Source organism: Sander lucioperca, chromosome 20, assembly GCF_008315115.2.
Source record: "Sander lucioperca isolate FBNREF2018 chromosome 20, SLUC_FBN_1.2, whole genome shotgun sequence".
Classification (NCBI taxonomy): domain Eukaryota; kingdom Metazoa; phylum Chordata; class Actinopteri; order Perciformes; family Percidae; genus Sander; species Sander lucioperca.
In genome coordinates this window covers 20,306,651-20,331,650 of record NC_050192.1, presented here as the reverse complement: position 1 = coordinate 20,331,650, position 25,000 = coordinate 20,306,651, and the positions used below count along the sequence as shown (strand labels likewise).

Sequence of the window (25,000 nt, the reverse complement as noted above, 5' to 3'; positions counted from 1 at the left end):
GAGATTGATAACCTTAACGATGGCTCAGTTCCATCTAGTGTCCCAGTTAGATATTTCAGTGAGTCAGCATGAACAACACCAGGACCTCTCCTAAGTGGAACGCAGCCATCATTAATGGTTAGAATACACCTGTGCTGTTCCTACTATGACATGTTAACATGTCTGCCGTGAAAAAGGTCTATTATCCTGTGTTAGTTTTAGTTTAATCTTTATCGATGACATTCCACTTCCGGGATCGCTCCGGATGTCCGTTACTTTCCTCTTTCTTTGTGTTGGCGTTCTAACCTCCGGTGAATTTATGAGGACTATGGTTGTGTGTTTGTGTGTGAGGTGGACATTTTGGAGGTAGGCTGCACTTTTGATTCCAGAATGGAGGAGGCTTTTTACACCAAGGTAGTTAAAAACCAACCACTCCTAAACACCATCTCAGAGCTGGGCTATAGGTGTAGACTACTCCTTTTCATATTTGGTATCCTAGGAAACACACACAGGCTGGTAGTAAGAGGGCTGCAACAAGTTGGGATGGCCAAAAAGAGGCTAAACAGCTCACTAAGTACTGTGCCATATCTGCTCTTATTGGCAGCCGCCACGTATGGCGGAGACGCTGCTACTTATACCCTTAAGAACTGAGTATTGTGCTACTTATACCCTTAAGAACTGAGTATTGTGCTTGTTAAGTGAAATTGTGAAGACCTGCTGCATGCCACTGGTTCATGAGTTTGTGTGTGTATTGTACTGCATCCGGAATATTTGTGTCCCTGTACCATTTTCTTCATGTGGACATAAATAAATGGTTAAAATGGTGTGTGTGTGTGTGTGTGTGTGTGTGTGTGTGTGTGTGTGTGTGTGTGTGTTTTCAGTCCGTTTGAGGTCCAGGTGAGCGAGGAGGCGGGCCCCCAGAAGGTGCGGGCCTGGGGTCCTGGTCTGGAGACGGGGATGGTGGGGAAGAGTGCCGACTTTGTGGTGGAGGCCATTGGCACGGAGGTGGGAACGCTCGGTAAGTCCCAACCACACAACGACACCAAGGACCAATCAGAAACACTCACCTGTCTTATTTAACCCATGTTTCTCTTGTGAAGCACTTTAATACTTTGGGCTCCTATCTTGCACCCGGCGCAGCGCGGCTCAAAGCCCCGACCCAAGTGTCTTTGCTAGTTTAAGACCGACCCAGTTGTCAGTTTCTCGTCCATGCGCCCACGTCATTTAAATAGAAAATGCACCTGCTCCCATCTGTGGCTCATGGGCGTACTGGTCTTACAGGGAGGTGTGTTCAGGTGCATTCTGGGCGTGCTGGTCTTACAGGGAGGTGTGTTCAGGTGCATTCTGGGCGTGCTGGTCTTACAGGGAGGTGTGTTCAGGTGCATTCTGGGAGTATTGCTATCTTGAGGCAGCGGGAAGTGAAGGCACCATAGACCAACAAAAACCTGGTCTAAAGTCAATAACGCAGCATTTCATTGTTATTTTAACAGAGCATTAGTAAAATGCTCCTAGGCTCGTGCACACTATGCTTGTTACACACACAGGGACGCACAGCAGCACACACACATGCAGAAGATTACAAATAAAAATATTACGGTGCAAATCCTCCATCACAGTAGCAATGCTCCAAGGTCCAAACGCGCCTGGCTTTTAAAGGGAATGGGAGATGATCTCTGATTGGTTGATTGTATGTTACGCCCAAAACACACCTCTGATTAATGAAGACACTAAGTACAACCCTTTAGAACCATGCGCCCGGCACACGGACCGTTTTTCCCGCCGTCAAACTAGCAAAACTGGATTTGGACACGCCCTAAACACACCTGCACCAGGCGCTTCACGCCGTGACCTCAGATCGTTAAAATAGGGCCCTTTGTCAGGAAAAGGTGTATTAAGGCATGTCACCGGCGGTCTGCAGGTTTCTCCATCGAGGGTCCGTCTCAGGCGAAGATCGAGTGTGACGATAAAGGTGACGGGTCGTGTGATGTTCGATACTGGCCGACTGAACCGGGCGACTACGCCGTGCACGTCATCTGTGACGACGAAGACATTAAGGACAGTCCCTTCATGGCTCACATCCTCCCTGCTGCCAACGACGTCTTCCCAGAAAACGTGAGAACTACTCTCTACTGTTGTCTCTCTACATACTACTCTCTACTGTTGTCTCTCTACATACTACTCTCTACTGTTGTCTCTACATACTACTCTCTACTGATGTCTCTCAGTACTACTCTCTACTGTTGTCTCTCTACATCAGGGGTCACCAACCTTTTAGAAACTGAGAGCTACTTCTTGGGTACTGAGTCATACGAAGGGCTACCAGTTTGATACACTCTTCTGAAATAACAAATTTGCTCAGTTTGCCTTTAGTTATATATGATTATTAATGATTAATGATACTCATCTATGTGAAGACACTGATTACGTTAATGATTTCTCATTATCAATAATTATCAACAATGACTTAACAAGGTGGGAAACAGATAATGTCAATATTCAATTTTCACTTTTAGAACAGGCCTGAGGGCTACTCATGTGGTCCTTGGGGGCTACCTGGTGCCCGCAGGCACCGTGTTGGTGACCCCTGCTCTACATACTACTCTCTACTGATGTCTCTCTACATACTACTCTCTACTGATGTCTCTCTACATACTACTCTCTACTGCTGTCTCTCTACATACTACTCTCTACTGCTGTCTCTCTACATACTACTCTCTACTGTTGTCTCTCTACGTACTACTCTCTACTGTTGTCTCTCTACGTACTACTCTCTACTGTTGTCTCTCTACAAACTACTCTCTACTGCTGTCTCTCTACAAACTACTCTCTACTGCTGTCTCTCTACGTACTACTCTCTACTGTTGTCTCGCTACGTACTACTCTACTGCTGTCTCTCTACAAACTACTCTCTACTGTTGTCTCTCTACATACTACTCTCTACTGTTGTCTCTCTACATACTACTCTCTACTGTTGTCTCTCTACATACTACTCTCTACTGTTGTCTCTCTACATACTACTCTCTACTGCTGTCTCTCTACATACTACTCTCTACTGCTGTCTCTCTACATACTACTCTCTACTGTTGTCTCTCTACGTACTACTCTCTACTGCTGTCTCTCTACAAACTACTCTCTACTGCTGTCTCTCTACGTACTACTCTCTACTGTTCTCTCTCTACGTACTACTCTCTACCGTTGTCTCTCTACTACTCTCTACTGCTGTCTCTCTACATACTACTCTCTACTGTTGTCTCTCTACATACTACTCTCTACTGCTGTCTCTCTACATACTACTCTCTACTGTTGTCTCTCTACATACTACTCTCTACTGTTGTTTCTCTACATACTACTCTCTACTGTTGTCTTTCTACATACTACTCTCTACTGCTGTTTCTCTACATACTACTCTCTACTGTTGTTTCTCTACATACTACTCTCTACTGCTGTTTCTCTACATACTACTCTCTACTGTTGTCTCTCTACATACTACTCTCTACTGCTGTTTCTATTCAATATCCATTTATAGCTGCAGCTGGGCTCATATACTCCATCGTGCAGACATGCTTTACTTTCTGTAGCCATTGAGCAGCCTTTGGGGGGCTCACAATGTTTTGTTGTTAATCATCTTGAATGTTTTATATTTTATATTTCTCTTCAGATTAAGTGTTACGGTCCCGGTCTGGAGCCACTCGGCTGCATTGTCAACAAACCCGCAGACTTCACCATCGACACGGACGGAGCCGGCAGAGGAGAGCTGAAGCTCTACGCTCAGGTAAACACTCACAGATTCAGTCATGTTGCTTTCTCTGATACTATGTTGTCGTCTTTTCTTTTCCTTTTTATAGCTTTTTTGTCACCTTTTTTTTGCCTTTTTGTTGCCTTTTTGTCGCCAGATTTATTCAGAAAAAACTCTGTGGGTTGTTATATATAGATATCTCTAAACAAATCACAATCATCTTGGGCAACGCTAAGCTCCGGACGCAGCAATGCAGACTTTTGTCTCAAAATATTTCAACTTTTTTTCTTAAAATATTCCAACTTTTTTCTCAAAATATTTTGACTTTTTTTCTTAAAATTTTTTTGACATTTTTCTCAAAATCTTTCGACTTTTTTTTCTTAAAATATTTCAACATTTTTTTCTTAAAATATTTAGACTTTTTTTTTCTTAAAATATTTCGACTTTTGTCTCAAAATATTTCGACTTTTTTTTCTCTAAATGTTTCAAACTTTTTTTTCTTAAAATATTTCGACTTTTTTCTCTCCACATATTTTGTGCTCTTGACACAATACAGTAACGTGAGTAACGTTAAACCTCATTGGCTCTTACCAGTGTATCTCTTTGTGTACTTCGTCCACAGCAATCCCACCAATCAGTCCCAAAACCTCCCAGTTAGAGAGGAAATGATCTAACATATTCTTTATTAAACCTCCCAGTTAGAGAGGAAATGTCCTAAATATATTCTTATTAAATCTTTATAATCATTCCCTGAAAGAACCAAGCAGGTCTGCCTTGTTGAACCGTCCACATCATCTTCTATACTTGATATTTTCAGCGTGTAGCTCGCTAGCCTTGAGGTTGTTGTTGTTTTCTGAAGAGAATGGAGTTTGAGAACACACAGAGAGAGGAAGTTTTATCCCTGAAATGTACTCCCGTTGATCTAGACTAATTGGAGATAAGTGAAATGTGTGTGTGTTTGTGCTTTCAGGATGCCGAGGGTTTCCCCATCGACATCCAGATCACTGATAACGGAGACAGCACCTTCTTCTGCGTTTACATTCCCACCAAACCTGTCAAACACACCATCATCATCACCTGGGGAGAGGTCAACGTTCCCAACAGCCCCTTCAGGGTGAAGACCCAACACACACACACACACACACACACACACACACACACACACACACACACACACACACACACACACACACACACACACACACACACACACACACACACACACACACACACACACACACACACACAGAGACACACACACACACACAGAGACACACACACACACACACACAGACACACACACAGACACACACAGAGACACACAGACACACAGAGACACACACACACACACACACAGACACAGACACACACAGAGACACACACACACACACACACACAGAGACACACAGAGACACACACACACACACATACACACACACACACACACACAGAGACACACACAGAGACACACACACACACACACACACACACACACAGACACACACACACACACACACACACACAGAGACACACACACACACAAAGAGACACACACACACACACACACACAGACACACACACAGACACACACAGAGACACACAGACACACAGAGACACACACACACACACACACACACACAGACACAGACACACACAGAGACACACACACACACACACACACACACACAGAGACACACAGAGACACACACACACACACACACACACATACACACACACACACACACAGAGACACACACAGAGACACACACACATACCCACACACAGAGACACACACAGAGACACACACAGAGACAGACAGACAGACAGACTCAAGATAACAGTTTCTGCCTAGAAACAAGGAGACACCCCCTTGCGAGGGGAGGATAAAAGCTTAAGAGAGAGAATAGGAATAGGTCGGAGCTCATTCGAACCGAGATTCTGGTGGAGTCTGACTTCATGTCTGTTGCTAGGGAAACTTAGACTCTGATTTTGTGAACCCACAGCTCTGCTGTAACTTGAATGCTGGACTCAGTAAACTTTTCGTCTCAGATTGATCCTTGTGTTTTGGTAAACTTAAGTCCGATATAAAGAAGGCGCGGAAATTAATTAACTAATTAGACTGGCCTTAGGGCCTTATTTTGGACATAATTCCCACAGTACTCCTAAACATTATTCCGTGTGAATGATGGTTGTCCTCCTAAATGTTATTCCGTGTGAATGATGGTTGTCCTCCTAAATGTTATTCCGTGTGAATGATGGTTGTCCTTCTCTGCTCCAGGTGCTGATCGGAGAGGGCAGCCATCCAGAGAACGTGAAGGTCTACGGTCCAGGTGTGGAGAAGACGGGACTGAAGGCCAACGAGCCGACATACTTCACCGTGGACTGCAGCGAGGCCGGACAGGGTTGGACACGCCTTCATACATCATGTTATAATGGGGGGGGGGGAGGTGAATTATCAAGCAGTGACTTGAATTAGATTAGATTAGATTCAACGTTAGTGTCATTGTGCAGAGTACAAGTACAAAGACAACGATATGCAGTTTGCTTCCAACCAGAAGTGCAAAAAGAGAAGAAAAGTGCAACGTGATATACAAAGTATAGACAGGACAATAAATATAGTGCAGTGTAGACAGTAGTGTACAGTTGGTTTACAGAAGGTGGCTTTGAGTAATAAAAATTAAATATAAATATGTGTATGACAGCAGGGTTTGGAGGGGTGGGGGGGCTTGTTATATTTCCTTTTCAAATTGCTGTCAAAGCTGCTAAAGTCTGGTTGCGTTTCTCCAAAAAGTAGAATCTGTCTCAACTTTATTACAGTTGAATATTGGCATCCAGCTTGTTTACAAGTCTAAAGGTAAAATAAATGTGTTACAGAAACTACATTTGTTTCCAATATGTAAGAATATATTTACATAGATGCATTAAGTAGGATGCAGAAGTAATCTGAAGTGAGTTTATGACGACATGTTGATGCCTGCAGGTGACGTCAGTATCGGGATCAAGTGTGCGCCGGGCGTGGTCGGTCCAGCAGAGGCCGACATCGACTTTGACATCATCAAGAACGACAACGACACGTTCACGGTGAAGTACACGCCTCCGGGAGCCGGGCAGTACACCATCATGGTGCTGTTCGCCGATCAAGTGAGTCTGGAAACCTTCCTTTAAACAGCTCAACAACAGCAGGGTTCATTTTCTCCATGAGGATTTAGATCTCAGGGGTCACAAGATGTTAACAAACCTCTTATCTTTGATGTTACAACAGGAAATTCCCATCAGCCCCTTCAGAATAAAGGTGGATCCTTCCCATGATGCAGCTAAAGTCCGTGCAGAGGGACCTGGACTCAGCAAGACGGGTAACTAATTTCAGATCATCTTCCTGTTCTGCACAGCACAAACTACTTTATGTGTGCACACAAATTAAAGAGTAACTTCGGTATTTTTAAACTTGGACCCTGTCAGAAACATGGAGACATAGAGTCCAGGTTGAGAAATACTGTGCTCTGGAAGTACTTACAGTAATGTGTTTACAAGTGAGTGATTCTCGCTGTCAAATGATTAAAAACCACAGAAATGTAGTAAATTGTGCTCCTGAGGTAGTTCATTAGTGCTCGTAAACGTCTTTATTTGTGTGACCAAATGTACTGGCTTCTGCTCTGGAAATAAATGTAGTAATTTGTGCTTTTGAAAAACTTAATGATTGCCAGCTGTTGAAGAAGTATTTAGGCTACTTCTCCACCGCTAAGTTTTGGTTTTTAAGGATTTGAGTTTTGAGCTAGAGCAGGGGGAATGAGGGGGGGTAACGCCAGAGCAGGGGGAATGAGGGGGGGTAACGCCAGAGCAGGGGGAATGAGAGGGGGAAACGTCAGAGCAGGGGGAATGAGAGGGGGAAATGCCAGAGCAGGGGGAATGAGAGGGGGAAAAGCCAGAGCAGGGGGAATGAGAGGGGGAAACGCCAGAGCAGGGGGAATGAGAGGGGGAACACCAGAGCAGATGGAATGAGAGGGGGAAACACCAGAGCAGGGGGAACGAGGGGGGGAAACACCAGAGCACGGGGAATGAGAGGGGGGAACGCCAGAGCAGGGGGAATGAGAGGGGGGAACGCCAGAGCAGGGGGAATGAGAGGGGGGAACACCAGAGCAGGAGGAATGAGAGGGGGAACACCAGAGCAGGGGGAATAAGAGGGGGAAACGCCAGAGCCAGAGCAGGGGGAATGAGAGGGGGAAACACCAGAGCAGGGGGAATGAGAGGGGGAAACACCAGAGCAGGGGAAGGGGGAAACCCAGAGCAGGGGGAATGAGAGGGGGAAACACCAGAGCAGGGGGAATGAGAGGGGGAAACACCAGAGCAGGGGGAATAAGAGGGGGAAACGCCAGAGCAGGGGGAATGAGAGGGGGAACACCAGAGCAGGGGGAATGAGAGGGGGAAACACCAGAGCAGGGGGAATGAGAGGGGGAAACGCCAGAGCAGGGGGAATGAGAGGGGGAAACACCAGAGCAGGGGGAATGAGAGGGGGAAACACCAGAGCAGGGGGAATGAGAGGGGGGAACGCCAGAGCAGATGGAATGAGAGGGGGAAACACCAGAGCAGGGGGAATGAGAGGGGGAAACACCAGAGCAGGGGGAATGAGAGGGGGAAACACCAGAGCACGGGGAATGAGAGGGGGGAACACCAGAGCAGGGGGAATGAGAGGGGGAACGCCAGAGCAGGGGGAATAAGAGGGGGAAACGCCAGAGCAGGGGGAATGAGAGGGGGAACACCAGAGCAGGAGGAATGAGAGGGGAACGTGGCACTACAACTGTATAAACAGCTCCAGATTATTTGTATTTCGGTGTGTTTTCTGTCTGCAGGAGTTGAAGTGGGCAAACCGACTCACTTCACCATCTACACAAAGGGAGCCGGCAAAGCCAAACCGGAGGTTCATTTCACCGGCGCGGCTAAAGGCGAAGCCGTCCGAGACTTCGAGATCATCGACAACCACGACTACTCCTACACCGTCCGCTACACCGCCGTCCAGCAGGCGAGACGACTCTCTGACTCACAGCGTTTATAACGAGCTGCAGCGTTTATAACAAGCTGCAAAGATTCATCCATTAATAAAACGTTTTTGGCACTTTTTCGGACATATTTGTTGCTTTTTTTGCTATTTCTTTGTAGCTTTTTAAAAAACATTATTTTGTGTTATTTCTTCATTTTCTGTCGCTTTTCTTTCGTTATTTGTGGCGCTTTTTTTTCTCAACATTTTTGGCGTTTTTTATTATTTTTCAAAATTTTTGGTGTTTTTATTCTACATTTTTTGGCACTTTTTCAAAACATTTCTTATTTATTTTTAACATTTCTGTCAATGTTTTTGCCGCTTTTTTTCCTAAATTATTGATGCTTTTTCTTTTTACTTTTTCAGCATTTTTTGACACTTTGTTTGACGTTCTTCTCAACACGTTAAGAAACCAAAGTAATCGGTAGTTGCAGCTTTAGCTGGTGCTAACTGTAGTTGGTGTCTCTCTTTCAGGGGAACATGTCCGTCACTGTGTGTCACGGCGGAGACCCCATCCCCAAGAGTCCCTTCAACATCAGCGTGGCCCCCCCGCTGGACCTCAACAAGGTCAAAGTTCAGGGTTTGAACAACAGTGAGTACGGCTGCGTCCGCACTGATGGAAAGAAGCAGGAAATGAGGAAACATTTATCAAACAGGAAGTCAAGTTCAGGTTGAGTTCAGCCCAACAAATGTCCTAACAAACAATTTGTTAGGGGCCAGTAAAAATGTACTTAGGGGAAAGTAGAAAAACCTTTTATAGCTAGCGTTTGTATTTGTGTTGTAGCGTTTGTATGTGTGGTAACGTTAGCTTAGTGGCTGGTAGATTGCAGCTAATGACACAGGGTAACGTTAGCTTAGTGGCTGGTAGATTGCAGCTAATGACACAGGGTAACGTTAGCTTAGCGGCTGGTAGATTGCAGCTAAAGACACAGGGTAACGTTAGCTTAGCAGCTGGTAGATTGCAGCTAAAGACACAGGGTAACGTTAGCTTAGCAGCTGGTAGATTGCAGCTAAAGACACAGGGTAACGTTAGCTTAGCAGCTGGTAGGTTGCAGCTAAAGACACAGGGTAATGTTAGCTTAGACAAGCTTAGCGGCTTAACATGCTCTCAGTGGTTTCTGTGACAGGAGAAATACTTACTTATACGTAAATGTTAGTTAATTAAAATATTTGTGTTGTAGTATTTGTATTTGTGTTGTCGTATTTGTGTTGAACTGTCTCGGCCGCCGTATGACTCAGCACCAACTAAACATCCTAATTGTGTCTTTGTTTGTGTGCGAATCGAAGAGGTGGACGTTGGGAAAGACGAGGAGTTCACCGTCTGTACTCGCGAGGCTGGAGGTCAGGGCAAACTGGACGTCAAGATCACCTCGCCGTCACGCCGACCAATCCCGTGCAAGGTGGAGTCGGGCACAGCCAATGAGGCGCACACAGTGAAGTACATTCCCCCCGAGGAAGGACAGTACAGAGTGGACGTCAGCTACGACGGAAACCCCATCCCAGGAAGTCCGTTCACGGTGGAGGGCGTCATGCCCCCCGACCCTTCAAAGGTGAGTGAACGTGTTGCTTACATCAGGTTTTCAAACTTTTTGTGTGTGTATTACACTATTTGTAATCAAGAATTTTCGTGGACCACCTCATAATACACATAATAAAATATGTCTACACACAGTCCTACCTGAATTAATCTGCACCTCTTAATAGGCCTACTAGCACTAAAACTAGAACTGGTCATTGCATCAGTCCAACAGGCTCGTTGGCTGCCACATATTTTATTTATTTATTTTACTCAAGCACCCGAGGGCATAGTCAGGTTCATTTGAACAACAGGGTTTTTTTCCATAGCAATGGAGTATTATGTCTATACAGTAATTTAAATTTTATATCAATATACATATACTTCATTTTTATGGTAATTTCCTGGAAAAATGAAGGTTGAAAAACTATTATTTTATATTTTATTTTGCTTTTCCACGGACCACCTGCAGTACCCTCACGGACCGCTAGTGGTCCGCGGACCACAGTTTGGGAATGACTGGCTTACATCATCCAGTTTAAAGGGATCTAAAATAAAAACCATAACAGCTATAGAGTCTTTTTGCAGCAGTAAGCTAAGGCTTCTGTGTTTCACATCATTACGCTCTACGCTCGTGATGATGTCATCACGTTACGTAACGACCGGTTTAAAATAGGCTGATAACTAGTGAGTATGCTCCCGTAAGTACCGGGGAAAACACGTCTGGTTTTTCTATTTTTTGTTTTATTTATGACACAATTTTTATACTTTTATTAATTATTATGGTTTATTTACTTACATAATCTTTTAGTTTAGGTTGTTCTGATTTTAGGGATATGACGCATTTGAATAAATTCCAGGAAGTGACATCACAATAAGATGAAATACTAATTTATTTCTATCGCAGAGTTCAAAGGGTTAAAGACATTTTCCTGAAAGCTTCTTCTAAGATTTGTCCCTGTTCCTAGGGATGCACGATCTGAGGAAAATATCTAATTGCGATTATTTTGACTGATATTGCGATTGCGATAGGATTCACGATATTTAAGGGAATGATCATTTTTGTATCGTTATTCTCATTTTCATAGAAAAATATTAAAATAAAAACAATTTTTAAATGATTATAGTGTGATTTTAGCAAGGATTTATACAAAACAAAGACATTTTCTTTAGTCTGTACGATACGATTTGGAGTTTGACACATTTTGTCTTTAACAAATATTGCGCCCCCACCTGCGATTTGGATATTGCACTAGTCCATATTGTGATTTCGATAAAATTAATTGTGCAGCCCTACCTGTGTCTCGTTTTTTCCGCCTCTTTCCCGTCCAGGTTCGAGCCTACGGTCCGGGCCTTCAGGGGGGTGTTGTGGGTAAACCGGCGCCCTTCGCCATCGACACAAAGGGCGCCGGTACCGGCGGTCTGGGCCTGACGGTGGAGGGACCCTGCGAGGCCAAGATCGAATGTCAGGACAACGGTGACGGGTCTTGCTCCGTGTCCTACCTGCCCACCGAGCCCGGCGAGTACGCCATCAACATCCTGTTTGCAGAGCAGCACATCCCCGGCTCGCCCTTCAAGGCCGCGGTCCAGTCGGCCTTCGACCCCGGCAAGGTGACAGCCAGCGGCCCGGGCCTGGAGCGAGGGAAGGTCAACGAGGATGGATCCTTCACAGTGGACTGCTCCAAAGCTGGCGAGGCGGAGCTCACCATTGAGATTGTCTCTGACTCCGGAGCCAGAGCAGAAGTTCACGTGCAGAACAACGGTGATGGGACGTACGCCATCACCTACATCCCGCAGTGCCACGGCATGTACACCATCACCATCAAGTACGGAGGACACGCCGTGCCAAAGTTCCCCATCCGACTGACGGTGGAGCCGGCAGTGGACACCAGCGGGGTGAAGGTCCACGGGCCGGGAGTGGAGCCCCGAGGTGAGTCTGGCAGAAGTATTTTTTTACCCAACAACGGGTCCGAATAATAAAACAGACACAGGGTAGCTTAGCGGCTGGTAGATTGCAGCTAAAGACACAGGGTAAAGTTAGTTTAGCGGCTGGTAGATTGCAGCTAAAGACACAGGGTAATGTTATCTTAGCGGCAGGTAGATTGCAGCTAAAGACACAGGGTAACGTTATCTTAGCGGCTGGTAGATTGCAGCTAAAGACACAGGGTAACGTTAGCTTAGCAGCTGGTAGATTGCAGCTAAAGACACAGGGTAAAGTTAGTTTAGCGGCTGGTAAATTGCAGCTAAAGACACAGGGTAATGTTATCTTAGCGGCTGGTAGATTGCAGCTAAAGACACAGGCTAACGTTATCTTAGCGGCTAGTAGATTGCAGCTAAAGACAGGGTAACGTTAGCTTAGTAGTTTAACATGCTCTCGGTGGTTTCTGTAGGGCTGCTCGATTATGGGAAAAATAATCACAATCATTATTTTGGTCAATATTGTAATCACGATTATTTAACACGATTACTCGTTGATTTTTGGAAAGATGTTGCATTTCTTTGTTATTTTAAAAACAGTTAAACAAATCAACAGTGAAAACACCGTGAACTGTGAAACTACCCTTAATACTTTTCCCGTTGAACTTTTTTTTCTTTTCATTCAGAACACAAGAGTTTAAAATAAGAGTTTACTTTACTGCAAAACGTAATGTGCAAAATAATCGTTCTCGATTACATTTTTATTGTGATCGTTAGAAGCCAAAATCAAAATCGCGATTAAAATTTGATTAATTGCACAGCCCTAGGTTTCTGTGACAGGAGAAATACTTACTTATATATAAGTGTTAGTTAATTAACTCTCCTGTTGTCCTCTGGTCAAATTTGACCCATTTTCTAAAAGTTTCTATATCAGAAATTTGTGTTTCTTTTAACCAAATTTTAAAACAAAATAACGTGGATGGTTCCATATACAACGCTCTTCACAAGTTAAATAAATAATCAGTTCACTACTTTCATAGAATTTGGGTGTTTTATATATATTTTATAGCATGTAAAGAAAAATGTGACAAAAATATCGGAAAAAGTGATAAAAAACTAGGAAAAAAGTGACAAAAACTTCCAAAAAGTGACAAAAACATTGGAAAAAGTGAGATAACGTCAGGATAGTCTTCAAAAACGTCAGGAAAAGTGACAAAGACATGGGAAAAACTTAAAGAAACGTCAAAAAAACGCACAAAAGTATTGACAGAAACAAACGTTGGAATTTTTGTTTACATTTTGACCCAGAAAAACCAAAAGTTGCATGATCGACGGGGACGACAACACAAGGGTTAAAATATTTAAACTCCCAGATGTGCAGCCTGGTCTGTTTTAATGATGGTTTTATTTTCCTCGTGAACTTTCCGACAGTCAATTATCACAGTTAATAAACTCACAGGGGGACTTTTACGCCTTTGTTTGCTGGTTATTTTCCTGTAGATGCACAGATGTTGCATCAGAGCTGCAAAGTTATTTCCATCCACAAAAAGCCAACGAGATTTTTTTGGGGTCATTGCAGAAAATAATCTCTGTGGCAAATAGAAGTTCATGATACTTACACATTTTGTTGACAGGTTTTCCGACATTTTGTCGCTTTTCTTGACGTTTTTGTTGCTTTTTTCGATGTTATTTTCAGCTTACACAGTCAGGAGACATGCATGCAGAGGGACGAGGTCATAATATTATGGATTAGTTGTCAATTATTAAATTAATCTCCAACTATTCTGATAATCCATTAATCAGTTTGAGTAATTTTTTATGATAAAACAGGTAAATATGTGTGATGTCAGCTTGTTAAATGTGAATATTTTCTAGTTTCTTCTTTCCTCTGGGACAGGAAATTGAATCCTCCTTCCTTCCTTCCTTCCTTCCTTCTCTCCCTTTCCTTCCCTTCCTCCTTTACAAACTCTCTTTCTTACTTCTTATTTCCATCATCATCATCATCATCATCACTTTTTCTGTACTTCCTTAATTATTCTTCCTTTACTTTCCTTCCATTATTCCTTCCTTCCCTTTCTTTCCATCCTTGCCTTTTGTCTTTTATCCTTCTATCCTTCCCTACGTACTTCCTTTCCTTCTTTCCTTTATCCCAAATGTTTCCACCAAATGTCAAAACCAGAGAAATCTGTTATTTTATTTCTGACACAGGACGTTTCCTTTAGTCGCCTGTCAGCGTTATATAACCTTTCCCCCTCTAGTTACTCGTAACTACCGTCAAAACACGGGCACCCAGATAATACGTTGGAGAGTAATTGTAAATCATACAATGTCACAGAAAAAAATACTCTAAGGGTGTTTGGTGTCAGCCAGAACATCATGTTTTTATTTTATCAGGCAGTGATGGAGAGTGTTATCAGGTATGGGATGACGGCGTGGTTCGGCAATCTCTCCACACAGTCCAAATCAAAGTTGCAGCGCCTGGTACAGACTGCTATGAAGGGGATGGGGAGGACTGATTAGCTCTCCCTTCAGTCCATCTATGAGCAGTCTGTACTTAGGCAGGCACGGAGAGTATTGTTGGACCCGTCCCACATCCTTCAAACGGAATACGAGCTCTTGCCTTCTGGTAGAAGGTACAGAATCCCTAAACTAAACTGAACCGTTTTAAATATTCCTTCGTACCAGTCTCCATCAAAATTTTAAATCAAAATTTTAAACAGATTTGTACGATTTGTAATGATGGGCCTGAGAAGTGTGCAGTAACTCGGTGTTCTGTATTTTGTTTTACGTGTATTTAATGTCTGTAATAGCAGCTACTACTATGCACTACGCATTTTTGAGTCCATGGCAAATTTCCCCTAGGGGACAATAAAGTATATTCTATTCTATTCTAACCGTAATACTGCTTTTTCTGCCACAAGGCATGATTTTGTGAATAATTACATGCTACTTTGCAACACTGTAATACAGCAGAGATCTTATTTATTGATACATATTAATATCGATCCAGCTTAACATAACTACAATGTGCTGGTTGACAAGCAGCCAACGTTAAAGCTAATGCTTGGTGGATAACATTATAGGGTTACAACATTGTTCAACACGCTCATAAAGTTATTAGTAGTATGATTGTTTTGACCACGGATAAAAGCAGCAGGCTTCGGCCGGCTTTTGGATTGGGATCGGGATTGAGTTTGGCTGGGGTCTGGTTCGGCCGGGGTCTGGTTCGGCCGGGGTCGGGTTTGGCCGGGTTCAGGTTCGGGGTCGGGTTCGGTATCGGGTTCCCAAGACCTAGCAGCGAAGCCCAGCTGTTGCAGGTGAAACTTAAACGACGCATCAGATTCAAAGGTTATCACCACTTTTCCACAGTCAACATGAGTAATGTTGCGTTAGCCACTTCAGTGATAGAACTAATACATTAATGTTAAATAATACATTCCCAGAATATTAAATATTTTTAGTTAATATTAAAGTTTAACGTTTATCTCTTGAAATTTGTAATACTTAACGACATGGTTACGTTTTTACCAACTCTCTTTTTTTTTTAAATGATTAACAAAATAACTTATTGCACGCTATTATTTCATTTTATCAATGGGAAACATCCATGTGTACAGACAAGGCTAGCAGCAGCAGCAGCGCCGCGTCAGACACCTTTCTAGTGTGCAAAGACATAGAAAACGCCACGCAGCTGACACGCCACGCTCACGCCACACTCACGCCACACTCACGCCACACTCACGCCACCAGCCAGTGTGTAACCGGCCTAAGTCCCCAGTGTGGTTGCTTTCTCTTCTTCTGTTTCTTGACGTTTGCTTCCTGTCTGCAGGCGTCCTGAGGGAAGTGACCACGCATTTCACCGTGGACGCCCGGGCGCACTACCGGAGCGGCGGCGGCCGCATCAAAGCCCCCATCTCCAACCCATCGGGCGCCAACACAGACGCCTACATCACCGACAAGGGAGACGGGACATACCGCGTGGAGTACACGCCGTACGAGGACGGTGAGACTCTTCTCAAACGTTAACTCAAAGGTTTTTATTCAACGATTGGACCGAACCAATCTGGTGCCATAGGCAAGATTTCAGCTGTTTGGGGCTTTCTACATTTTTATCGACATATTTGCTGTTTTTTCCAACTTTTTGACTCTTTTTTTATTCAACATTTATGTTACTTTTTCCAACTTTTCTGCCGATGATTGTGTTGATTTTTTTTGACAGACTTTTTTTATACTATATTGTCGCTTTTTGTCAACCTTTTGGCGCATTTTTGAAAACCTTTTCACCGTGTTTTATAACAACAGGTTCTCACACCCATCTCGTAAAATATGGACGCTTGGTCAGGTGCCTTTGTCGTTCTTATTGATGGTAAAAGTCTCCTTTAGGGCTATAAGTAAACGCGCTTGGTCGGGACTATTGCCATCCTTTTGACGCAGTTATGTTAAGGAAAGGGTCGTGGGTGGGCGTACGGTTCTGTGACACGTGGGAGGAAAATAAAAAGCAACTATAGCCAGCGTGACCAGCAGGATGCGAACCCCGGTCTCCTGGGTGAAAGTCCTGTGTTTGACCCATCCACCCCCCCAACCAACCTCCTTACATACTACTCTCTAAATCCTCTCTAACTGCTGCTCTCCCCGGTGCGTTACACAAACACGCTAAAAGACGCCTTTTTCGTCGCATCAGACGCTGACAGCCACTGTCCAAACGTCCTTATTTTACCAGTTTGGAGTGAAAACGGGTTGTTTATCAACTTTTTTTGACACTTTTTAAAACTTGTTTGTTGCCCTTTTATTTGGGTTTTTGCCGAGGGGGGGGGTTCAACTTTTTGGGCTTTTTTTTTCAAAAATGTTGTCGCTTTTTCCGACGTTTTGTACGGACCATTTTTCGGGGTTCATTTTAAACAGACCAAAGGAGGCAGGTGTGGAAGCAGACTTAGAAGAAAGGCCAGCTCAAGACAGGAAGGGGGGAGAAGGAGGGGGATAACATGCAGGGAAGGGTCACAGGTCGGAATCAAACCCGTGGCAGCTGAGGCGAGGACTGAGCCTCTGTACATGCAACGAAAAAGTTTTAAAAAGTTTTGAAAACATTGGAATTGAACGTTGGAAAATAAGGTTAAAAAAGCAAATTATAATAATAGTAATTTTAAAAAATCAATGAGAATGAGCAACAAGAAAGTCAGTTAACATCAAGCAGCGGGGCTGATATATGAAGGTATGGAAGTGTTTGTGGGGTTAGTAGATGAATGTAATGGAGCGATAGATAGAGCGAGGGTATTAATAGCTGCAGTGTGTCTGCTCTCCACTGATAGTAATGTGTGACATGTTTGAACCCCGGTGCATTGTGGGACAGTGGAGGCTGCCCTCTGCTGTTAAACACACAAACATGAGGGAGATCTTCTGGGATTAATTCACTGATTACACCCAGAAAACAAATGACAAAACTTGAATAAAGCGACAAAAATGTTACAAAATAAAAAGTTATAACTATCATGTTCTTCCCAAACGATGAACAGAGTTTTAGGCATTCTTTTATCAAATATCTTAAAAAAAATAGTTTATATAGCTGCTGTAAATGTGTGTGTGTGTGTGTGTGTGTGTGTGTGTGTGTGTGTGTGTGTGTGTGTGTGTGTGTGTGTCTGTCTGTCTGTCTGTCTGTCTGTCTGTCTGTGTGTGTGTGTGTCTGTCTGTGTGTGTGTGTGTGTGTGTGTGTTTGTGTCTGTCTGTCTGTCTGTCTGTCTGTCTCTGTGTGTGTCTGTCTGTGTGTGTGTGTCTGTCTGTCTGTGTGTGTGTGTGTGTGTGTGTGTGTGTGTGTGTGTGTGTGTCTCTGTGTGTGTGTCTGCAGGTTTGCATCTGATTGAAGTGCTGTTTGATGACGTCTCGGTGCCGAAGAGTCCGTTCAGGGTGTCGGTGTCGGAGGGCTGTGACCCCAGCCGGGTGCGAGCCTACGGGCCCGGTCTGGAGGAGGGACTGGTCAACAAACCAAACCGCTTCACCGTGGAGACCAGGTGACTTTACACCAGAGCTCTTCATCACAACATGACATTAATCAGAGGTTAACGTCCCTCTGGGGAAACCTTTCTTCTGACTAATGATGTTTAGATCCTGTTTGAACTGAGTCACTTTTAATAGTAATGTAGTGCGTAGTGCGTGTGTGTAGTGTGTAGTGCGTAGTGCGTAGCGCATAGTGCGTAGTGTGTATGCGTAGTGCATGTGTGTAGTGTGTAGTGCGTATGTGTAGTGTGTAGCACGTAGCGCATAGTGCGTAGTGTGTATGCATAGTGCGTGTGTGTAGTGCGTAGTGCGTAGCGCATAGTGCGTAGTGTGTATGCGTAGTGCGTGTGTGTAGTGCGTAGTGCGTAGCGCATAGTGCGTAGTGTGTATGCGTAGTGCATGTGTGTAGTGTGTAGTGCGTATGTGTAGTGTGTAGTGCGTAGTGCATAGTGCGTAGTGTGTATGCGTAGTGCGTGTGCGTATGTGTAGTGTGTAGTGTGTATTTTGTAGTGTGTAGTGCGTAATGTGTAGTGTGCACTGTGCGTAGTATGCATTGTGTAGTGTGCAGTGCGTAGTGTGCAGTGCGTAGTGCGTAGTGTGCAGTGCGTAGTATGCATTGTGTAGTGTGCAGTGCGTAGTGTGCGTAGTGTGTGTAGTGGGTAGTGTGTAGTGGGTAGTGCGTAGTGTGCAGTGCGTAGTGTGCAGTGTGTATTGTGTAGTGTGTAGTGCGTAGTGCGTAGTGTGTGCGTAGCGACCGGGCCCCAATGCTCCCCTACACTAACACCAGTATCCTCCCTTCACCACATTAAGACTAATATAAGGAGCCTATCTTATTTAGTCCTCGTTGCTTTGGGGTCAACTCTTGTGATCCAGACTCAGGTCCCTGATGTGAAAGCCCCTTACTGCTTTATATTCCATTATATTTTTGATATATTTTTTCATGTCATCTGTGTTTTCCTTCTCATAGGGTGGGACTTATATAAATAAAGTCCCATAATGAACACAGGAAGGGGCGGGACTTTGCCTATCTATGAAGATCAATAAATAAAAACAATAAGAATGCTTCGATGACATTTCCGATCAATCAAACTAATCTGAATGTCCATTAATTCTTGTGTTCCTCAGAGGTGCTGGCACCGGGGGTCTGGGCCTGGCCATCGAGGGCCCGTCGGAGGCCAAGATGTCCTGTAAGGACAACAAAGATGGCAGCTGCAGCGTGGAGTACATCCCCTTCACTCCCGGCGAGTACGACGTCAACATCACCTTCGGAGGCCTTCCTATCCCAGGTGATCCATCCCAAACCTTCTCCTTGTTTAAATCCAGGATTCTGTGAGCTTTAGTTTAGGTTTTATCAGTCTCGCGTGTCCAGCTGTATCTCCACAGCGCTGTGGAGGAAGGTCTGACTACACCACAGATGCATTCTGGGACATCCAAATTTTGTTCAAAGGGTGTAGCTCGCTAGTTCGAAGTTTGTTGTTGTTGTTTCCCGAAGAGAACGGAGTTTGGAGAGAGAGAGAGAGAGAGAGAGAGAGAGAGAGAGAGAGAGAGAGAGAGAGAGAGAGAGAGAGAGAGAGAGAGAGAGAGAGAGAGAGAGAGAGATATCCTGGAAGTAACGTACCTCTGTTGATCCAGACTAAGATTTTGTAAACTCTGTACATATTTAAGTTTCTCTAATCTCTGGCCCCCTCTGTGTCTGTGTTGCAGGGAGCCCGTTTCGGGTTCCGGTGCGCGAGCTGTTGGATCCCAGTAAAGTGAAGTGTTCGGGTCCCGGCCTGGGAAGTGGAGTCCGAGCCCACGTCCCCCAGACCTTCACCGTGGACAGCAGCAAGGCCGGGGTCGCCCCCCTGGAGGTCCAGCTGTACGGGCCCACAGGTAAGACATCGTCCACACACCTGAGAGAATACATTTTGGCTCACCTAGTTTTTGTCACTATCACCAATGCTTTTGGAGCTTTTTCCCACAATTTCTGATGTTTCTGTACCTTTTTCTGACTATTTTTCCGATGTTTTTGTTACTTTTTTGCTGCATTTTTCTTTAATGGCTAAGGTACTTTTTTAGGGCTTCATGTTGCCCAAACTGTAAGAGAGAGACTTTATAAGAAATGCAGTAATACAGTCAAAGATATTTGACTTTTTCAAAATAAAAGCATGTCAATAAACTCTCCATGTCTGGCTCTGAGTTTGACTCACCTGTTCTAGAAAGTGTCGACCCAAGACACCGATTATATTTTAGATTTTGAAACTCTGGTTGCCCTTCAGGTGTGGCCGAGCCAATCAGCATCACCGACAACGGCGACTGTACTCACACGGCCAACTACACGCCTGCCAGCGACGGTCCGTACACGGTGTGCGTGAAGTATGCCGACCAGGAAGTCCCCCGCAGGTCAGTAGCCAACGCATCCACAGATACATGGTTGATGGTGCATACATAAAAACATTTAAAGAATAAAATGAAATAAACAAACTATAATTACCAAAACAAATAATACATACATACGTATAACTATTTAACTTTAAAGGGTAATCTTAATCCCACAGAAGTGAAAATGTTAAAGTGCTTCCTTTTTTCAAGTATTTCTCCAAACCGTGTCCTCTCAGTCCCTTTAAGATCAAAACATTACCGGCCCACGATGCCAGTAAAGTCCGAGCCAGTGGTCCGGGTCTAAATGCGTCCGGAGTTCCCGCCAGTCTGCCCGTTGAGTTCACCATCGACGCCAGAGACGCCGGAGAGGGACTGCTCACCGTTCAGATCCTGGTGAGTCACCGATGAGTCCTGCCATAGACGAGGCAGCTTTATTTCTACAGCACATTTCAGCATCAGTACCCTGGAAATCCAGAGTTCTCTCCAGAGCACAATTTGAATTTGCTCAGCGAGTCACTCTGGCATTGAGTAATGATGCTCATTAACTATGCCCTTGTAGCCGAGCTGCACCAATCACATCGGTGTATCTGATATAGGCGGGCCAGAGGCGAGCTAAACAGATGACGACAGCGCTGCGGCGTCCAAGTCATTAGTAAACATTGCAAGATGGCTACAGATGAACACCAGTTGTTTGAAACGGCTTTGGCCGCTACAATGAACGAGTTAGACTTGGCTTTTTATGTAAAAGAGGAACAGAAGACGGCGCTCCAATCGTTCCTTTGCAAGAAGGACGTTTTGGCTGTTTAGCCGACCAGTTACCAGTTACCATCTACCAGTTAGCTCCTCTGGTAGCTAAGAGTTTAATCTAGCTAAGAGTTTAATCTGCCAGTTAGCTCCTCTGGTAGCTAAGAGTTTAATCTACCAGTTAGCTCCTCTGGTAGCTAAGAGTTTAATCTACCAGTTAGCTCCTCTGGTAGCTAAGAGATTAATCTACCAGTTAGCTCCTCTGGTAGCTAAGAGTTTAATCTACCAGTTAGCTCCGCTGGTAGCTAAGCGTATGGGGCTCTTGATACGTCACCCCGTGTATTGTTGTGATTGGTCGTAGTGTTATCCAATTGCGTGCAGTGAGATTTTCAAATGTATGCTTGGTGCCGCCCCTCGAGTTGGGCCGTTTTCATTACTCAATGCCAGACCCTTAATCTTTTGGATTTGGGTCTGGATTTCCAGGCTACAGCAACAGGGCAATTCAAAGTGCTTTACATAAAAACATTAAAGAGCAGTTAAAAACAATAAGAAATATAAAAACTAGGGCTGTCAGCATTAACGCATTAATCGCGATGCGATTAAGGGTCGAGCATAACACGTTCATTTTTTTTAATCGTATTAATCGCATGCTGCCATTTATTAATTTATTTTCACTTCACTCGGCTTTGTGTCGTGCCTAACAGGCTACTATTTTGCCATACTTCCTCGTAACACATCCTGCTGCTGCAGGAATAGCAACACAGATTTCAGTGCCTCATTCTGGTGCCACTGATATGTCTGCTCTTCTCTCTGATGCTCTGAAACAGACGTTACAGGAAACAGAAACATCGCTGCATGTGATGCTAGTTAACACTATACTCGACAGCAGCTAACGTTAGCCTACCGCTAGCTAGTTAACACTATACTCGACAGCAGCTAACGTTAGCCTACCGCTAGCTAGTAGCTGGATTAAACACGGTTAAAATGCTGACAGCTAACGCTAACCGGTGTCAAGTGTGTCTGTATTTCACTGTAGAGGATTCAACACCGGGATGTAACAATCTGCAGCTGCTGTTGTCGGAAAAACACAGATGGTGTGTTCAATGAAACTGGTAATTTACAGCCTCGTGGTGCATTCAAAGTTGTTGTTAAATGCCCTTTTCCCATCTGGTCGTTGTTTTTGTCATTCAACAGCTATTTACTAGTGAAATAAGTTATTGTTATAGTGATTACATTATTATTAAACATTTAACTTTGACGATATGGCCTTAGCAATAAACAAGCCATTCTTTAATGTCACCAACTGTTTAGTACCCTTTTGTTCTCTGCTTCTGACTGGGTAGTAGTCCTTACCTAGGTACTGTCAGGGCACACCCTCATACTCTGCTTCTGACTGGCTAGTAGTCCTTACCTAGGTACTGTCAGGGCACACCCTCATACTCTGCTTCTGACTGGCTAGTAGTCCTTACCTATCTACTGCGCATGTGCGACTCCAAACAAAGATGTTACAGCAGTGAGAGGTCTCACTCTGTGGCTAAAACAGAGACCTGAACACAGGGTGAAAAGAGGAGCTGCAGCAATGTGCAGTACAACAACAATATGGTGTTTTTTGAAAATTAAACCATGTAAACCTATTCTGATATAACCTCTAACTACAATTATGAACCTGAAAATGAGCATAATATGGGCACTTTAAAGATTAAATTAAATTATTAAATTAGTTTAGGAAAGTTATGTTATTGAGTCAACCCAGGCTGTCTCAATAAAATTGAGCCCCAATAGCTAGAGGTGTCATCACCTGGACAATAGCTCACTGAGATCAGCACTTGCCTAAAAACCCCAAGAGTTACAAGGTGAGCATCTTATACTTAATCAGCCATTGTGCTTTGGACACTTTCCCAGCTTTAATACTTTTACATTTTCCTGATGATACTTACAGACTTTTAGATAAGTAACATTTTCATTCACTGGTAACGGAGTATTTTCACAGTGTGGTGTTAGTACTTGAACTGCAGTAAAGGATCTGAATACTTCTTCCAGTGCTGTTGTTGTCTTGCTGACTCTTTTCACCGCTGGGGGGTTTGTTACTTTCTGTTCAGGGTCCAGACGGCTGCAGGCGCGACGCCTCTCTGTTTGTGGAGGACTGGGGACGGAGGGTGTGGGAGACACAGATAGTAAAGAAAACCATCCTCTTCAGTATGAATAAGAGAGGCTGTGTAAGGCCTGCACTCTCTCCTCCGTCACCCCCTCCCTACATCACATCGTCTAACGTCTCCCCCCCTCCCCTCCCCTCCTCCAACATCAAATGCTGTCTTAAACGATATTAAACTCAATATCTTTGGGTTTTGAATAAAGATTTTCTTGCGTATCAGCCGATACCGAGTACGAATCCCATACCAGTGTGTTAAAAAATACATATATTTTATAATCAGAATCAGCTTTACTGGCCAGGTTTACGTAAACAAACAAGGAATTTGACTCCGGTAGTCTTTGCTCTCAAAGTACAACACTCACTTAACATATAAAGAATAAAAAACAGAAAGGACAGTAAGAAATATAAAAAAAAATACTGTTAAGTATCAAATATACAGTATAACAATACAATAGAATTTACAAATTTAAAAAAAATATACAATAACAATTGAAGAGAGGGAAGGAATAGTGCAGTATCAGTATAGTCTGAGATTTAAGATGTAAATATAAATATAGTGCAAGGCAGTTCACTGCAATGGTAATATATTAACAATATTGTAATTGTAAGGTTGAAATATACATGAGGTAGATGAGCAGAACAGTGTTGATTGACTTTGTTCAGTGTAACGGTGGGTGCTATTTCTGAGTGTTCAACAGAGTGACTGCTTGGGGAAAGAAACTGTCTTTGTGTCGGCTGTTTTTGGGGAACAGTTGGAAGCGAGGTGCGTAATCCCCGCTTCCTTAATTCCGCCAGCGCTCCTGCTCGTTTCTCACGTCTGCGTCTCCGGCAGATTCCATGGAGAATCGCAGCCCCTCCAACCAGGATTTCAGTAAAACTTGCTGGGTTTGTGAAAACCGGAGAAGAAGTTCCTGTAGAGGTTTGCCTGATGTTTAAGAGTTCCTCTCTGGTAAAAGTTACTGGTGAAAGACCGTAGAAAGCGTAATAAACTCAAATAAACAAAGTACTAGAGAGCGAAGTACCGAGCATAGCCAGTATATATAATGGACCAGCAGGTCCCGTGTCTCTGGACGGAGACCAGTGAAGTCTCTTTCCCGGTGATGGCTGAGCGTTACTGAGCAGCCTCCAACTGAGCTTGAAGACGTAGATGTGACGTGAGCAACCTGTCTGAAAGTTGGAAGTCTTCTGGTAGCTGTGCCAAGAGAAATCTCAATCATTCCCAATCTAGCAGAGACGGAGAGCGTAGGTATATGTAAGGAGATAACATAGACACAGGCTAATTATTGATCACTAAAATGATAGTTAACATTAGTAATTAAACTTAAACAGCTAATGGAAGTCCAAACTGCCTGAGAGCTTCTCCTGTACTATACGGTAATTCCTCTACTATGAGACAGTAAGTCTCGTGGTTATGACCCAATCGTTAGCCTATTTTTATAAAAACGTCTGCTACGGAGCCATAACGTGAGCTACAAGGTAATGGAGCCTTTTATACATTGTCGTGTTTCTTTAGAAATTAACAATGGACAAATAGAGTCTTTAAACTCTTCAGATGTAAAGTTATTCTCTGTCAAA

The 25,000-nt window shown here is 43.9% G+C and overlaps 1 protein-coding gene across 9 annotated transcripts in view; it reads left to right on the top strand.

Moving 5' to 3' along the window:
* The window catches only part of LOC116058439 (filamin-C-like), a 75,526-nt gene that overhangs the window by 30,407 nt on the left and 20,119 nt on the right, over positions 1–25,000 (top strand). For 5 of the 9 annotated variants that reach the window (XM_035995886.1, XM_035995883.1, XM_035995882.1 and 2 more), the window contains 18 exons: positions 861–997; positions 1,898–2,091; positions 3,638–3,751; positions 4,686–4,829; positions 5,994–6,117; positions 6,696–6,856; positions 6,978–7,068; positions 8,563–8,732; positions 9,222–9,339; positions 10,035–10,297; positions 11,596–12,193; positions 16,010–16,183; positions 18,020–18,182; positions 19,294–19,454; positions 19,873–20,040; positions 20,427–20,550; positions 20,766–20,922; positions 23,373–23,489. In XM_035995886.1, the coding sequence (XP_035851779.1) occupies positions 861–997; positions 1,898–2,091; positions 3,638–3,751; positions 4,686–4,829; positions 5,994–6,117; positions 6,696–6,856; positions 6,978–7,068; positions 8,563–8,732; positions 9,222–9,339; positions 10,035–10,297; positions 11,596–12,193; positions 16,010–16,183; positions 18,020–18,182; positions 19,294–19,454; positions 19,873–20,040; positions 20,427–20,550; positions 20,766–20,922; positions 23,373–23,489 (3,178 nt within the window). The remainder of the gene's footprint in view (positions 1–860; positions 998–1,897; positions 2,092–3,637; positions 3,752–4,685; positions 4,830–5,993; positions 6,118–6,695; positions 6,857–6,977; positions 7,069–8,562; positions 8,733–9,221; positions 9,340–10,034; positions 10,298–11,595; positions 12,194–16,009; positions 16,184–18,019; positions 18,183–19,293; positions 19,455–19,872; positions 20,041–20,426; positions 20,551–20,765; positions 20,923–23,372; positions 23,490–25,000) is intronic. The other 4 variants (XM_035995888.1, XM_035995887.1, XM_035995889.1 and 1 more) reach the window with 2 other exon arrangements.